Below are 14,122 nucleotides of genomic sequence, written 5' to 3' on the forward strand. Positions count from 1 at the left end.
GAAAGTACGCACTAAAGAAAGTGTGACCTGAATAGTGAATTTGCAAGTATTAAAAGCATTTTTGGCATGAACTCTTTAGCACTCAAATGACAGAATTCATATATGGATTATCTGATAATTAGATTGCATGCAAACACAGTTAGCCCTTTATGAGGTTGATAGACACGGACTGCAATACATTAGTCAAATGACTGAATAATGACTGCAGCCAAGTAATAACCTAACTGACATGAAATGAAGCATGTGCATTGTGTAAACTAACAAAACAGTATGTAAAGAAGAAGAGACAGAGATAAGAAATACAGCTGACTTAAAGCTGCTGGTACAGAAAACAAGTAAGTGAGGATAATAGTCGAACCAAAATCCTTTTAGGTTCTATAATGTCCAACATGTGCATTGACCCATGACAAATTTCTGCCACTGTTCAACACACTGTCATTAAAAATAGATCAGCGGGTGGGTTGGCCCTCACACATAAAAGAGGATTATCATACCTGGTTTTGAATTTAGGTCAGAGACAGGGGCAACTCGATGGACCTTCCTGACTGGTTTGGTTGGCCTCCTTTCTTTGGCCCTCTCAGCCCTCTGTTCCCTCTGCTCGTGATGCCTGGATCTGGTGCTCTCTAAACACAGAGTACAGTACAGTTTCTGAATAAAGGAAATTCGTCACGTTATACACCAAAGTCTATGTACATAAATCTGATTTATAAACACAAAACTTGGAAAACTGATGGTGAAATAAACATTTATGCTCTTGGCTGATTAATATAACAACAAATTTACTAACACAGGTTTTTTTTGCCAATCAAATCACATCACAGTCCTGACAGAAAATCCAACAAATGAAAAGAAAAAGGTGTGTCCTATATTTACCAGCAAACTGGCGTGATAGGTCTCTGTATATTTCTCTGCTAAAGTTATGGAACTCCTCCTCCTTCCAGACTTTCCCATCAGGAGTCCGGATCTTTATCTCAGTACTATTGAAACCTGTGGATAGAAAGACAGATGCATGAGCTGCAGCATCCCATTTCCAACATTACACTCCAATAAAGTCAACCCCCCCACCCCCATTCAAACAAGGTGAAAAGAAAGGACAAAGTTCAAATTGATCAAAGTCAAATACCTTTGTATATGGGAGCGGGGGGTGCAGCAGCTACTTTGCGTATTTTGGCTGTGGGCATGTTGCTTGAAACAGCATTTTTACTCTCTACAGATGCCACTATGGGATGTTCCTGGCGACCCCGAAGCTTATCTCTCTCTGCAGCCTCCTCTAGATGTTGCCTCTGCCTTCGAATGCGCTCTTTTAGCTTCTCCAACTTATTGTCTGGTTGATGTCGTCTTAGGTTCTCTAGCCGCTGGGAAGCTGAGCCAGGGCTGGTGGAAGGAGTACTTTCCCGTTGGTGTGAAGATCCTGGGGTGGTTGCTACACATGGACTTGACTCTTGGCTTTCCATAACAAGTTGTGCTTTCAGAGCACTTTCCCCAGTCTTCAGGACATCCAGGGCTGGCTGGTCGTTGAGGTAACGCACGTCTGTGCTTTCCAAAGCAGAGGAGTATGGGCTGTCCAGATTCCCGTCTGTGTGTCTGTCCCTGGTGTCTCTCTCATAGACCAGATGGCTGAGCAAAGGATCTGAGCGAGGCGAAGAGGATGGGTATGAAGACCCTGGCACCGATTGCAGATTGTAGGCTTCCAGCTGAGAGAAGTGATGTGGTGGAGGGGTGGCCTCTCTGGACACAAACCAGATTACATGGGATCAAGAAGAGAGTCAAGATTTACTGAATTTACAGAAGCACATACAACTGGACGTCCACATGCAAAAGAGAGACTCTATTCATTCAAAACGTACTGACACAACTCTCTCAAAGTATAAAACCTCAAAGTGGTCTGAATATCGCGGAACATTAAGTACATTTATATTTGGTAACAGCTAACTATAAACAAAATTCTTCTAACATCTGATTCAGTCTTTTTTAGTACCAAGCGCAAAGAGCTAGTCCTGAGTGGGACACTATACTCTCATACCAAAATGTAGAGGCAAACTGAGTATTCGGTTTGGCAGATCTACTGGCATTAATGACATTTTTTACAACCATTTGTTTCAGTGGAGTGCGTCCGGTCCAAAGTATAATAATCTCAATTGGGGTGATGTTTTCCCAACTCCCGTAAAATACCAGTAATCACTAGACTATCAGGCTCATTAACAGGCAAAAATATTCCAAACAGTGGCTCCCCTTTGAGGTTTGTTGTGATGATCAATCAACATAAATACTGGTGCAATTTCTCCACCACCACAGCCTCAGCCAATATTTACTAACAGACTATTTATTAATAAATGCAGACGCTGAGCCTGAGGCAAGGCCTGGTAAACATACCCATGATTGACAACAACGATGAAGCAGTCCCTTGTTTGCAGCACTATGAACATTATGAAGCACGCACTCTGATTTCTCACACCATGTAAAGCTGCCGGTACAGTCTCACAACTTCCTGCCTTTCTCTGTCACCGAGCTACCAATTTTAAACTTTTCCTTTTGTATATTTGCTACTATATTCAATTGTCTAATTATATAATTTTGTTTATTATCAGCTCTTGTTAGGATAATGAATATTTAAATCTTCAGAAATAGGTCTTTATCCTTAAATTATGAGCATGGCAAGAGTGTTAGTTATGATATTGAATTATCAATACGTCTGACGGAAAATAACTGCTGCTCTGCTGAAAGCTGCTTTTAACTAAGTATGGATGGGGTGGGGGAGGGGTCAGCTATCGACTTTACTATAGGACAAGCTCTGACCCAAATACAGCAATGTACCATGGGAGATTTGGCGAACAATGTTTCATGAATGGTTTTAGCAAATACCTGTATGAGGCCAGTGGTTCCCTGAACTCAACGCTGCCATTCTTCCGGACATTGCTGTCCTGGGTGGTGTTTCTCAAGGGGCTGCGTGAGCTGCTCTTTGCTGGACTCTGCTGGCTTCCATTCCCAGGTTTGGAAGACCCTCGAAGGTCATCGACTTTTCGCCCTTCTGTGATAGAGAGAATATCTTCATCTCAACAAAAGTTGTCTAATATGTAATAAGTAATCAGACATAAATTAACACAGTAAGACGTGATCACTCACAAACATAGATAATTCAATCTTCCATGATGCGATTGGCCAAGAATTCAGCTTCGCATTTTGGAGTAACTCACCCCTGTTTTGTACCGTCCTGGAAGATTTCTTCTTGTTGGGGTCGGTGATAGAATCCAAAAGAACCCCTGATCCTGGAGTAGCTTCTAAACGGTTTTCTATGTGCCGCAGCTAGAGAGACAGAATACAAGTGTCAGACTCTCTGCAACGTATGCAGATATTACAGACTATACTTTTCTGCTTCTATGAAATAGCAATAGCTGAAGAATAGATTACCAAACAAAACAAGTCACTTTGGCACTAGGTGTACTTACAGCAGCTTTGGACTGAGCCAAACTTTTCCATGCAGTCGTCAGTTCTGACAAAGAAAGAGGGGCACCGTTGAGATTCATATATGACTAAGTTCCTCTTGCTCAGTAAACCCATATGATACATTTAAATAAAGAATTTCATCAATCATTAATCAAGATTTTGGAGATACTTTCAGAATGCTCAAATTAAACTGCCGTTTCTTTTTTTCTTTAAACACACCTGTGCCGATACTGTGATCAGGAATCAGTTGTGAGGAATTTTTAAGAGAAGCTTCAGTCCTCCTACTGCTCCTCATCTCTCCCATTCACCTGCCGATCAGAAAGAAAAGTATCCACAACGGAAAATCAGGCATACTGGAAATGAAGACAAAATAGATATTCATGAATACGAATTCATCGTGCTCAATAAAGCAAAATACAGTCCACAAGATCAAAACAGTGAACAGGAGACAAAAATGTCACAAACCTTTTGAGACGGGGCAATGTATGAGAAAAAAAAAAAAAAAAAAAACTTTGGAAATAGATGCTGAGCTTCTGTCCATGCCTTATATCATAATAAGACAGGACACATTTTAAAAAAGAGGAAGTAAAGCCGGAATAATTCTTGGCTGACCTATGTAACTAATATGCCAGCATTTTCATGACAATATGCCAATTAAAACAGGTTCTACTGACACACATTCCTCTGCGAGAGGCACCTGTCAGTATCGGCAGTCGTGTTGACCAAAACCTCTTGCAATACTCTGAATCACATGTCTCGCTCAACTTAGATACTATTCCCATCAAGTCAAAAACCACCTCTAACTGTCATTTTTGTTGCGATGTAATTTACCAGATGGCTTGATAAATCTTTAAAAAAAAGTTTACAACTATTAAAGCGTTATCAATTCTAAAAATAGAGCTTTAATCATGTCCATCTTAGTTTATTATGAGTGTTTGTGCTTGCATTTGAGCAGCCTGAATCATGGCAAGTTTTTCCAGAAGACATGCCTTTTACTCATATTAATGAAGTGGCAGTCCTGGGGCTGAAAGCAATTAAAGGGAAAGTCCAGTGTTTTTGTAATATAATAATAAAATCCAAAATGGCGCATAATGTCTTCTTTGCCGGCTGAAAAGCTGATCAGCAGCAGTGGCTCAGTGCTGTCACATAACATTAGACACTACATCACAAGAACACCCAAGCAGAGACATTTTACAATGTAAGTTTAAACCGAAAATGTCAAAACAGTGCGAAAGATAGCCCAACGATACCCGAGCCGATGAGGAGAAAATAGTCGCCAAATTCTGACTTTACATACTGTGTCATGACTTGAACGTAAGTCACTCTCACCTAATCGTGGTGCAATTGTGTTTGTATTACTTATTACATTGATCTGACATCTCAATTTCACCAGCGCATAAGTCACCGAGAAGTTTACTTTGCGTTCCGTGTTTTACTTTTTCTGATTTGTTCAACAATGTTCAGTAACACACTGGCAAAAACCGAAAAATATACATACTGCACCAAGATCTGAACATTACCAGTTGTTTAAATGCGAAAGCAATTATTTCTGATTAAATTAAATTCTAACAAACTGAGCTGAACGGAAAGTATATCCCATTTAAATACGGAAGTCAAACTGATCAAGGTCTAAAACACCGGCTTTGACAAAATCATCGGGTCCAGGAATTACTCGCTCTTAAAAAGAGAGAACACTGTCCATCGGTCATTTATTTTCTCTTGTAAATGATCAATTCTAGCACAATTGTAGCTTTGCGAATTGTTGTTAAACAAAACCAAAAATTTCAAAAGCTATATTTGGTTTTCTGACACAATCAGTGTTTGCTTACTAAAATATACCAGCAACTACTCTGAACAGCTGACTTCAATATGACTTATGTCGTAATGTCTTCGTTCCAGGAAATAGTCGGAGACGCCAACTCCAGAGAGTTGATACAAACGCTAGCTGGCAGGAAAATAATGAAATCAGCATATTAATTATCTTGAGAGACATATCATTTACCTTTACGGAAACGATCCGGCGTATCTGGGTGTCCACATTCACGCTAATGTCCTCATGATAGGAAATCCTAACTTCTCTGGACTTCTCCTTCAGTTTCGTTACGCTATCTGTTTGCTAACGTTAGCATTAGCAAGCTAACATTAGCAATCCAATGTTAGCCAGAGGCTGTAGCTGTACTGATTAAACTACAAACTTTTTCCTGCGGTATCCACCCATTATTCCATCGTTTATTCTGGTAAACACATATCCAGGTTATCAGTAAGATTCTTTCGAAGATATATATACACCCGCCCTTGCGGTTACCTTTCCCGGGTTACTATGTTGATGTTTCTCAACGGTGAAACTAGAGTATCCAGGACGGGTAGGTAACTAAGACCAAAATATCGCGAGAGTTGGACTGCGTCGTAGAATCCCCCTCCCTCTCCAACTGTTCGCATACTAGAAAACTTGGAGAAAATGAAAGAAAACAACACCACAATGAAAACAATGACAATAACAATCCTGAATTTTAGTTCTCATGTTTTTTTTTAGATTAATCAATTGCGTTACTTATTTAACAAGATAAAGGCAATCTCAGCAGAAGAGATGGAGGTGGTGGAGGACTAAAAGAGAATTTAATTGGACAACAGATTGGTCTGGAGAGTGCACACTGAGTGTCAGGGCCAGAGCAGACTATTTTTTTGCAGGTACCTGAGGTCCTCTGATGATTGGAGTAAGATGTCACATATTTTCTATAAGTCTATGGTGGGATGTGGAAGTAACTTTGCTCTCATCTTGAGAGACAGCAGCATCAAAGCCAGAGACTTTAAAAAAAAATAAACAAAATTCTAAAGAAGACTGGCTCTATGCCAGGGACTGCTCTGGAGCCCCTGGAACTATGTACTGTATGAAAAGAATGTTATACAAGCGGCTCAGTATGAAGGAAAAAAATGACACCTCTGAAACACACCTTACTGATTAAACAACAGAGCCTTCAGTCGGAGGGTTCTTTGGCTGTCATACAGACTGATACAGGTCATTCCTACCCACAAGAACAGCCCTACTCAATGGCTCCATGTATCAGGGTGGGGTCACTATGTACAGTATAGTAATATGCCTGATTTTTTTAATTTTATTTTATGCTTTTTTTGAAAACTATTCTTTAACAGATTTTTCCCAACAATTTCCCTTATGAAGTATAATAAATGAAGTAATCTGTCTAAATATGGTCCTTGCTTTTTCTTTCATGTAAGTTCATGTTCCAGCCGATTTTGATCAAAGGCCTCATGGAGAAGGCTACACTTCACTTGCAGTGAAAGGGGAGAACTTACTTGAAATGTAGTTCTTTTAAATTCTAATGTAAACATAAAATAAAATTGATAAATCATAACATTATGCATAATCGGCAAATATCAGTTCAGGTGCTATCAATAAAACTTGCGACCTGAGGAGGGAAACTTCTAAGAGAACATCAGCAGATGTATGACAAAATAATAAAATATGTCATATTTGCGTTTGCTGCCCCCTTGTGGTCTGAGTGTATACTACGCAGAAAAACACAGTTATGCTGCTTGAGTTCACCACTTATTCAAAAATGATTTAACCCTGACTTCAATTCATTTAAGTAATCTCTCATCAAACGATAATTTTTTTTTCTTTCTGTATTTCTTTGTTGTAGATCGAGGTAGATAGTTTTGATTGGTCTCTATGGTAACCAATGTGCAATCGGTTATATGAGTGAAAATAGTTTGATAACAGCCTGTGCTTTCACTATTCACAGGTGAGTCATAAATTGGTATATAAACCGCAGTGCAGCAGCCCGTTATGAGGGCACAGACTCTGGTTTCCAAGTTATTGCTGCTTGTTAAGTCATGCAAAAGGCAACAAGTAGGTTACCTGTGACGTTTTAAAGCTTTAGGTCGCTTCTTATCCAAGAGAAACCGAACAAATGCTGACTTGTGTTATTTAAGTTACGTAGACTGTGTCATATTGTCCTGTGTTGGCTTTACATTCGAAATTATAGTGTTTTTTTCAGTTAAAGGTGTTGTAACTAACATCTGCTCCAATTCCTTCAACTGCCCGTGGTAAATAACCTGTCATAGCTCCCACCACCCCTCCCTCCTTATCCCTCCGTCTCTCCTGGGCTGGCAGGCGGAGGACGCTGTCGTATGTGCTGCCACATTTTCATTTTCTATGGAAAGGAGAACGAAATGGAAAGGAGTCCTTTCTTTTTAGGTAAGAAACCCTGCTATTATACTGTTAAACGTGTTAATTGGAAACACTCCGCAGTTTTGCGTTTTTTGTAGAGCTTAGACGGCAACTAGAATTAGCCTGAATGTGTTTGATCCACCAGAGATGCAGGATGCAGAAATCTATTTAAGAGTCTTCAGGGACAGTGTTGGGTTGTTAAGCTTTCAAGGAACTGAAAATAATCAACGGTTTTGCTCCTATAAGACACGCTTTTATAATACAACAAACAGCAATTCACTTTTTCTGAGTTAAATATTTTGCATGTCACATTTAACCTTTTTTTGAGACACTGAAAAATAACCCATGTAAACTCCACCAGTCTTAACGGGCATGCAGGATTATTCTAATAAACATTATGCCAAGTCCTCGTCACTGCACTAAGCAATCTTTACTGTTGCTTTTATCAGATCTTCATATTCAGAGTTATACTCAGAGTAACAAGGCAGGTGTCAGTGTTAGAGCCAAGTGGAAAAAGGCTTTAATCAGAGGCTACTAATTATTAAGTGGAGCTAGATTAGATAATGACTGAATTTCCAGCGTGGGAAAAGAAATCATTTCAGCAAAGCTTCAGAGCCCAGGGAGGGCAGCTACCCCTTCACCAAGGAGGGGGGAATTAATTAAATGCATCTACTGCAGTGAATTTTTTAAAAAAGTGTGTGTCTGACAAGATGTCGATGAGATTTTAGGTGCTAAAATGTTGCGATTTGCTTGTACCGTCCATCTTTCTACAAAACTGTCTCCCTGGTATCTTTAACTTCTGTCTGACCCAGGACTTCGGCAAATAAAAATACACAGTTTATCTTTTATATCATCTTAAGAATAAACCTACATTAAAAGCTGGAGTTATATACTGAGATAGAATAATCCATCTGAGCTAACCATCAATCTATTTTCTCAACTCATGGGACTTTGACAAAAAAGGGGGAGGCAGTATGAATAATCGGTGCTTGTGTTTTAGATTACAAGGTGCTGGAGGCTAACACTGCATTGCCAGACGACTTCATCACTTCTCATATCACATTCTACGAGAATTGGAACCTTAAGACTGTAGTCATTCATCAGTTCCTGCACAGAAGTCCAATAAGAACGTTGATCACCTTTTTGCTAGAATTAATCAAATTATCTTTTTAGCGAACAAGAGCAAATGGGCCTCGGCTTGGATCAATTCTCGTTCTTTGGCCTGTCTTGTTAATTATTTAATCCTCTTAACACTTGCCACTTACCACCCTCAGTGCCTTTATTTCCTGTTTTATTAATCTTTCCTTGTAGAGTGCTCTGATTGGCCAGACTGAATAACACCAGTCTCCTTGACAGGAGTGTAAATTGGTTTTCATGTTGTATAAATTAGAGCCTCTATTCAAATGAAAACTAAACGTGTGTATATCTCGTGAATCAATTTTGAAAGAGAACTTGATCTATGTTAGTGTGACCAGACACTGCAGTTACAGTCGGTTGAAAACTATAATCAATCTATAATATATAAACTATAATCAGTCATTCCAAAGATGGTTAATCACATAATTTACAGCCTCGCATGCCACAGGTGTGTCTTTTTTGATAAGGTTTAAATTGCTTAACTATTATATAATTATTTTTAATGCTGTTGTCGTTTTGCAGGCCCTTCTCAGATCGTAAGGAATTTCAGGCATACGGGGGTTTTGAGAAAAAAATGTGACTTTAGTTCATTAAAATCATCGGAGCACCTTTAGAATTCTTAGTGACGATGAAATACTAACCAATTTCCACATGACAAAAGTGATCAGTTATGCTGCAAATCAAGGGCAAACATGTTTTTGATTACTGTTTTATTAGGTTGCGTCTTCAATCTGTCATTGGTCGAAAGGCCGATGAGTGTAAACGATAGTTTGATTAAAACTTTATTTCCAGTTTTGCCGTAGGGTCTCCAACTGCCGGTACTTTCCTGTGTGGTTTTTGCAGTTTGCTTCGGCTATGCGCTGTTGTGCCTCATCACATAAAAGACAAATCCCAGATGTGTCTAAAAAATGTCTAATTCAATTAGCCAATGAATGAAATGTTGTATTTTATTTAGCCAAGAAGAATATATATCACAACACTATCTGTATTGTGTTGTAGTGGCATCCTGTTGAGCCGAACATTTAATTTTAGCAATAAATGCGAAAGATTTCTGCTTCTGCTTTTCATGTTTCGGTGAAAAGCATTTAGGTTGCTCTGGTTTGTGTCAATTCAGATCTAGATGTGGATTCAAGAAACTTTCATTCAGCTGTGATAAAGTGTTCTGCTCTTGTTCAAAACACAAATAGGTCTTATTTAAAGTTGTATACCACAAAGCTCTCTATTGGGTTTAGAAGCGTCTGATAAATGCATGATAGTTTCAAAGTTCTCCTCCAGCACGCTGCTACTGTTGAATAGTCAGTCAGGAATCCTGCGGCACAAACATACCATTCGCTGGCCCATTTATAACACTGCTCCGTGGTGTTTACTCATTTGATCAATTACTAGGTACAGGCATGTATCACAGTGAAACCCAAGCTGGTAGGCATTCTTTTCTGCTCTTAGTTTGCACTGAGTCAAACTAATTCAGGGAAAAATAACAAGGCACAATGCCAGCTGTAAGTTGTGAAATATGATTCAGCTGTAGTCATATTGGCAGTCATCTTGCCCTTGAATGGCTCTGTAGCATAACTACAGTCCCACACCAACACAGCATGATGACAAAAGATGATTCCATGCTTAGGATGTAGAGGTAGATTTCTTTTTTCAATTATTATTTTTTGTTGTTTGCCTACCAGTTCACAAAGTGTCTAGACATCATTTAAACTTTATTAAACATGAACACACAGGGACCACTGAATACCAGAGACTTTCTTACTCAACAAATTCTGGCACACATTTTAGGATCTGAATAGCAAAACTCCTGGAACGATTGATGCTTTTTGTGTCTACACTGCCTGTTTGGCACATTTTCGCTTGTTTTATTTTTGTAATTCTTCATAATTCAAACTATAACCTGCTGTCGGGTGATAATGTCTAACAACTGTAACAGAGAAAATGCACCTCCTTCCAGCTCTTCCCCAAGAGCCTGCTTCACCTTCCTATAGTTGGACACACAAACTGTGTGGTGTCTGTATTAGTTGTGTTTATCATTACTCATGTAATGTCATTGCAGAGGCCCGCTTGTTCCCTACAAAAGAAACATCATCAGACTGAAAACTGAACTATATGTACAAAACAAGACAAAACAAACAACACTGGATGTTCACTGTCAAATGCTTTGATCTATTCAAAACTCATGGTCGTTCAGTGGTTATGGCATAATACTTATATAATGCCAGTATGAAAATTTAATGAATGCTGCAGGGAATAGGGTTGTTATTGTTGGAGAATGATATCAAAGTGATAAAAAAACCCCAGCAAAGAATCATGAAAAAGAAGTAATGTCAAACTAAATGGATTTATGGAATGAGTGGCAAGCACAGCACCGCGCCATGCAGAAGGAACAGTGAGTATTCGATAGAAACATCTGAATGAAAAGTATAGAACTGTGCGAAGCATTAGGTGTGCAAAATGAAAGTAAACAAACATATAAGGCACAGATAAAAAAGATAATGAAAAATTATTGGAAAATATGGAAAAAACGAAAGGAAGAGATGGAAATCTTAATTACATAGTCTAACAATTCCACAGAAGGTGTAATGTCTGGAGAAAATTGGCTGCGTTAGAAAAAATATGTCTGCCATGAATACATTTAATTGTTTGAAGATACAAAAGAGACAAATTAATGATACAGAGAGGACAATAGAGGTGAAGGGATGTCCGTGGGTGGAATAGACCTCTGCTGGTGAGGTGCAGTGGGAAAGTTTAGCCGGTTCACTCGTTTTATTTTTGCATCTGTCATCATTTAATATTACCCCAAGTGACAAACTTAAATTGTACATGAGCTACACAAGTTCAAAAGTTTTGAACCATGTATTTGGACTGTCACACTTTCCACATTTGCATATGGTTCTCTGTGCTTATTAAAATGCACCACAGAGTGTTATTGAAAGCTATAAATTTCATATGTAGATGTTTGCACTGCCTAATGCACTCGGTATAACACAGAGCAATAATGTGCAGTGACTGTACTTTCCAGTGAGTAACGGCTCAAGATTAAGGGCTAACTGAGCTACAGAAAACATTTAGCCCACTGTATGTCGCTAAACTACTACAGTATGAGTCACTGTTTGTTGCTCTTTGATGAGATATTCAGTCTAGCGTGTCTTTGTTCTTCTGTTTGAACAAAGCAACAAAATTGCAGAATGACAAATAGCGTACCGTGTGACTGAAAATGATTGTACAATACTGTTACTTTAAGCCGAGTCATGTGTGTGCACAAAACTATCATTCTGATCGTTTTGCGATGGATAACTGTGATGTCGTAGTCCTGCTGTACGAACGAAGTTAAATGGACACATTTAGAGAAGATTCTTCTGTTTGAATAACTTTTAAGCTTCATCCTGACATCCTATAATTGCACTCTTCCATTTTTCCTATGTAATAAAGAGGCACATTTAGATGATTTGAATAATTGAGAAGGGTTTTGGAGGGTGGTAAAAACAGCAATAAAAACCTTTCAGCCATCATTTGAGCACAGTTTTATGACTGCAGGTTGTCAGCTCTTTGATATGAAACCCCCCTCTTTGGACCCTTAAAGCTTTCTTTGAGGTGTCCTGGATCTTCTGTACTTTACTTCAGAGAAGATGGTTATTTTCAGCTGGCTCAAATTTCACACCTGACTTTCCTTCAAACACGTTATCCATTAGTTTCAGGTGACATAACACCTCCTGACACATGTTTGGCCACACACCAGGTTGACATCCCAGTTGAAGTATGATGTGCAATTAGGCAGTGGCGTGGGCCGTTAAGGGCAGCAGGTGCGAGGAGGTACCTCGCCTGCCTCGGCCTCTTCTTCACTCCTCATTATCAACTTCGCAAACACCTGGTTGTCCGGCAAAAACCATGAAAAACAATTTGGCTCCTGCAATCATGTGACTTAATTTTAGAGAACAAACACTTTCTTTGTCTGCTTTTATCTGATCTTGTAAGGACTGAAGTCATCACGAGGCTGTGTGTTAGATGTTCTTGAGCAATTTCAGATAATGGCAGTGAAAGCTCAGAGAGTGACGGAGGCTAATCAACAACCAGCCTCTTAAAAGCTAATGAGGAGAATTAGAAAAAAAACACAGTCAACCTTCTTGGCTGAGAGGTTGTGAGAAGCATCCACAGTCGAGTGAGGAGGCAGGTAGTTGAGCTTTGATGTCTGAGTCTGTGTATTCCAGGCTAGCTTTTAAAGCTTTATGGTTGTGTTTTTGGTTTATGGTTGATCTGTGAAAATGGTCACATGAAAGCACAGAGTTAGTCATGAAAGTTTTTTAAGCAAGTATCGATGTATGATTACACAAATTACTTCCTGTTTTTCCTCATCGTTCCTGATTTTTTTCTTATTTTCAAGTTTGACTTTTCATGCTATGCTTGTCTAAAGCCAGCATCAGTACCCCGCTGTCTTAGATTTGCATAACAATTGAAACAGCTAAGCTGACTCTGTCCAGGAGGTTGCAAGATCCTTCTTACCCATACATCTAAAGTTTTCGAAACTCAAATAAGATATAAAAGGTTCATCAGTGAGATTTAGATATGCTGGAAAATGGGCTTTGTCTCCTTGGCCAACACCAGGTTATTTGTTTCATGCAAACAGATAACAAACAGATAACAAAACAAAACAGCTGTTTGGCTGTAAATGGCTCATATTTACTGAACAAAGATACATGTGTGATGTGGCATCAACAAAATTCTTGATATGAATGAGAATATTTTTCTTTTTTTTATTGGATATGAGCTTCCATCCATCCATCCATCCATTTTCTATACCCACTCCGTGGGTCGGGTCGCTGGGAGGCTGGAGCCTATCCCAGTGGTCATCGGCCTAGAGGCAGGGTACACCCTGGACAGGTCGCCAGTCCATCACAGGGCCACACAGAGACAAACGAGACACACAACCATCCACGCTCACACTCACTCTTAGGGTCAATTTAAAGTCACCAATTAACCTAACATGCATGTTTTTGGGTGGTGGCAGGAAGCCGGAGTGCCCGGAGAGAACCCACGCATACATGGGAGAACATGCAAACTCCACACAGAAAGGACCCAGCCAGGAGTTGAACCTGGAACCCTCTTGCTGTCAGGCGATGGTGCTTGGATATAAGCTTAAATAATAAAAAGTGAGAAAAACAACAACTGCATACCAGATATCACTAAAGGAATTGTTCAGAGTACTTGTATTTGTCCTCATAGGCAGTAACACCCACCCCCTGTGCAATGAGTACAGACAGCTTCCATCTGGTTGCAGATATTTTCTGTCCAGATGCAAGACAAACAGACGTAGATACTCATTTGTCTCTACTTCCACTGCCTTGCTGAAATGCTTGA

The 14,122-nt window shown here is 39.4% G+C and overlaps 2 protein-coding genes across 4 annotated transcripts in view; one reads left to right on the top strand and one right to left on the bottom strand.

Moving 5' to 3' along the window:
- cep350 (centrosomal protein 350) overlaps nt 1-5,796 on the bottom strand; it is a 34,369-nt gene extending 28,573 nt beyond the window's left edge. For both annotated transcript variants that reach the window (XM_072389534.1, XM_072389533.1), the window contains exons 1-8: nt 5,447-5,796; nt 3,664-3,752; nt 3,447-3,490; nt 3,195-3,303; nt 2,863-3,028; nt 1,124-1,728; nt 874-987; nt 495-623 (exon numbers count right to left, since the gene is read on the bottom strand). In XM_072389534.1, the coding sequence (XP_072245635.1) occupies nt 495-623; nt 874-987; nt 1,124-1,728; nt 2,863-3,028; nt 3,195-3,303; nt 3,447-3,490; nt 3,664-3,748 (1,252 nt within the window). In that variant the 5' untranslated portion in view covers nt 3,749-3,752; nt 5,447-5,796. The remainder of the gene's footprint in view (nt 1-494; nt 624-873; nt 988-1,123; nt 1,729-2,862; nt 3,029-3,194; nt 3,304-3,446; nt 3,491-3,663; nt 3,753-5,446) is intronic.
- A 1,760-nt stretch (nt 5,797-7,556) lies between these two features.
- Nucleotides 7,557-14,122, top strand: part of LOC140311933 (uncharacterized) — a 34,135-nt gene continuing 27,569 nt past the window's right edge. The window contains exon 1 of one of the 2 annotated variants that reach the window (XM_072389542.1): nt 7,557-7,660. The gene's annotated coding sequence lies outside the window, so the exon portion shown is untranslated. The remainder of the gene's footprint in view (nt 7,661-14,122) is intronic. The other variant, XM_072389543.1, reaches the window with a different exon arrangement.

Source organism: Leuresthes tenuis, unplaced genomic scaffold (genome assembly GCF_036924035.1).
Source record: "Leuresthes tenuis unplaced genomic scaffold, fLeuTen1.0.hap1 SCAF_7, whole genome shotgun sequence".
NCBI classification, from domain to species: domain Eukaryota; kingdom Metazoa; phylum Chordata; class Actinopteri; order Atheriniformes; family Atherinopsidae; genus Leuresthes; species Leuresthes tenuis.